This window comes from Solanum lycopersicum, chromosome 7, assembly GCF_036512215.1.
Source record: "Solanum lycopersicum chromosome 7, SLM_r2.1".
NCBI lineage: Eukaryota > Viridiplantae > Streptophyta > Magnoliopsida > Solanales > Solanaceae > Solanum > Solanum lycopersicum.
In genome coordinates, this window is record NC_090806.1 from 43,857,553 (window position 1) to 43,860,052 (window position 2,500).

General features: G+C 38.4%; 1 protein-coding gene across 1 annotated transcript in view; it reads right to left on the reverse strand.

The window, feature by feature from the left end:
• Positions 1 to 1,538: 1,538 nt before the first annotated feature.
• The window catches only part of LOC138337446 (uncharacterized), a 1,103-nt gene continuing 141 nt past the window's right edge, over positions 1,539 to 2,500 (reverse strand). The window contains exons 1-3 of the mRNA XM_069287357.1: positions 2,320 to 2,500; positions 2,034 to 2,259; positions 1,539 to 1,992 (exon numbers count right to left, since the gene is read on the reverse strand). The exon at positions 2,320 to 2,500 is cut by the window's right edge and continues 141 nt beyond it. Of these exons, the coding sequence (XP_069143458.1) occupies positions 1,539 to 1,992; positions 2,034 to 2,259; positions 2,320 to 2,500 (861 nt within the window). The remainder of the gene's footprint in view (positions 1,993 to 2,033; positions 2,260 to 2,319) is intronic.

The following is a 2,500-nucleotide window of genomic DNA, read 5'->3' on the forward strand; positions in this document are numbered from 1 at the left end:
CTTTATCCAAAGCTTGTCTTCCTTATTTGCTAAGTCCCAGCAAAGCTTGGCTATAGCTGCTCTATTCCATATATGCATGTTTATCAATCCCAATCCTCCCTCACTTCTAGGCCTATAGACTCTCTCCCAAGCTATTAATGCCTTCTTGGTAATCTGTCCTGCTCCAGACCATAGATAGCTTCTACACATGCTTTCTATCAGTTTAACTATCTTAGCTGGGAAGATGAATAATTGTACCCAGTAAGCCTGAACACCAAACAACACAGTCTGAACTAGCTGAGCTCTACCTGCATATGATAGCTTCCTAGCTGTCCATGAGTTGATTCTAGCCATAATTTTCTCAATGAGTGGGTACCATTGCATTACTGACATCTTCTTGGATGACAAAGGCACACCTAAATACTTAAAGGGAAGTTCCTCCATCTTGTATCCCAGTTGCTGCACAATTTGTTGTTTCACTTCCTGCTGCACCCCTCCACAATATATTGAACTCTTGCTTAAGTTTGCTTGTAACCCAGAAGCTTGAGAAAATTGAGTAAAACACATTTGAACAGCTTTAATAGATTCTAGATCACCTCTAGCAAATAGTAGAAGATCATCTGCAAAACATAGATGAGTGATGTCATGTTTAGAACACTTAGGATGATACTTGAACTTTTTATCTTCTTTAAGCCCCTTAAGAAGCCTGCTCAGGTACTCCATAGCTATGGCAAACAAGAAAGGTGACATTAGATCCCCTTGTCTCAAACCTTTTGCTGCTTCAAAACTCTGTGAAGTCTGTCCATTCACTACTATGGAGTAGTTCACTGTTTTAACACACTTCATTATCCACTGTACAAACATCTTTGGAAATCCTAGTCCAAACATAACTTGCTCCAAATAATCCCATTCCACTGAGTCATAGGCTTTCTGCAAATCAATCTTCAGCATACTTCTAGGAGAAATATGTTTCCTAGTATAAGCCTTAACCAGTTCATGTGCTAGCACTATGTTATCAGCAATTTTCCTTCCTGGAATAAAACCTGCCTGACTATCACAAATGACAGACTGTATCACACCATGCAGCCTGTTGGTTATTAATTTGGATATGATCTTATACATCACAGTACAACAAGCTATAGTCCTATACTCTTTCACAGTTTTTGGGTTCTGAACTTTTGGTATGAGGGACACAAGAGTACAATTGAAATCTTTGTGCAGCCTACCAGTTATGAAAAAACTCTTAACAGCCTCAATGATATTATCTTTAATGATCTGCCAAGTGTGCTTAAAGAAGAAGGCATTGAACCCATCCACCCCAGGTGCTTTATCATTCCCAATGGATTTTAGTCCATCATAAATCTCTTGTTCAGTTACTGCAGTGCACAACTGTAGTCTCTGCTCCTTTGTCAATATAGGCCCTCTTTTCATCACTTGTATATCGATGGCTGGTAGTTTACCTGCTGAGGTCCCCATAAGTCCCTTATAGAACACCACAAACTCCTCTTGAATACTTTGTGGATCATACAGCATTTCACCTTTCAATGACATGATACTTCTTATTGCTTCTTTTGATTTCTCTCTTTAATAACTGAGCTGAAGTACTTATTATTTGCATCCCTTAACTGTATCCATTTTATCCTTGACTTTTGTCTCAAGGCACTTTCTTCATTCAAAGACCATTTTTCAAGTTTAATCAATATCTCTTTCTCCTGCATAATCAGCTCATCAGTAACTTGAACACTTAGCTGAGTTTGAATATTTGCTACCTCCATTCTAGCCATCTCAATCTGTTTTCCTATATACTTAAACTCTTTCCTGTTTAATTGATTAAGGACAGGTTGTAGATCTTTCAGCTTACACCACACCTGTTTCATTTTATTATAGCCATAGTCTTTACCCCATATGGTTTCTACCATGTGCATAAAACTGTCATGCTCAGTCCAAACATTGAAGAATTTAAATCCACCTTTCCCATGCTGAGGAGTTTGTTGAAGAATTAACACCATGCAACTGTGATCAGAAATGCTAGGATTCCCATAATCTACACTTACATGTCCCCATTTTCCATCCATTCATCATTTCCAAAAGCTCTATCTATTCTGCTTGAAATTCTGTTCTCCCCACATTGCTTGTTAGTCCAGGTATAGTAGTTCCCTGTCCACTGTAGTTCATTAACCCCTATTTCTCTCACACATTCCCCAAGGTCTTTTATCTCATTAGTGGTAACAGGCACCCCAGCTAATCTATCCTTATCAGACATTATAGCATTAATATCCCCTACTATAAGCCAAGGTTAAGTAATACCTTTAGATAGAGTTTCCATTTCTTTCCACAAACTCTTTCTCTGTTCAACTGTATTCAGACCATACACTACAGTTAAGATGAGTTGGTAGCCTTTGCTTCTTTCATTGACCTGACAATGCAACATTTGAACAGAGTTGGTAATCTTCTTGACCTCATACCAATTGTCATCCCATATCAGCCATATCTTCCCTTTAGGACTGTCATCATAGTTGTG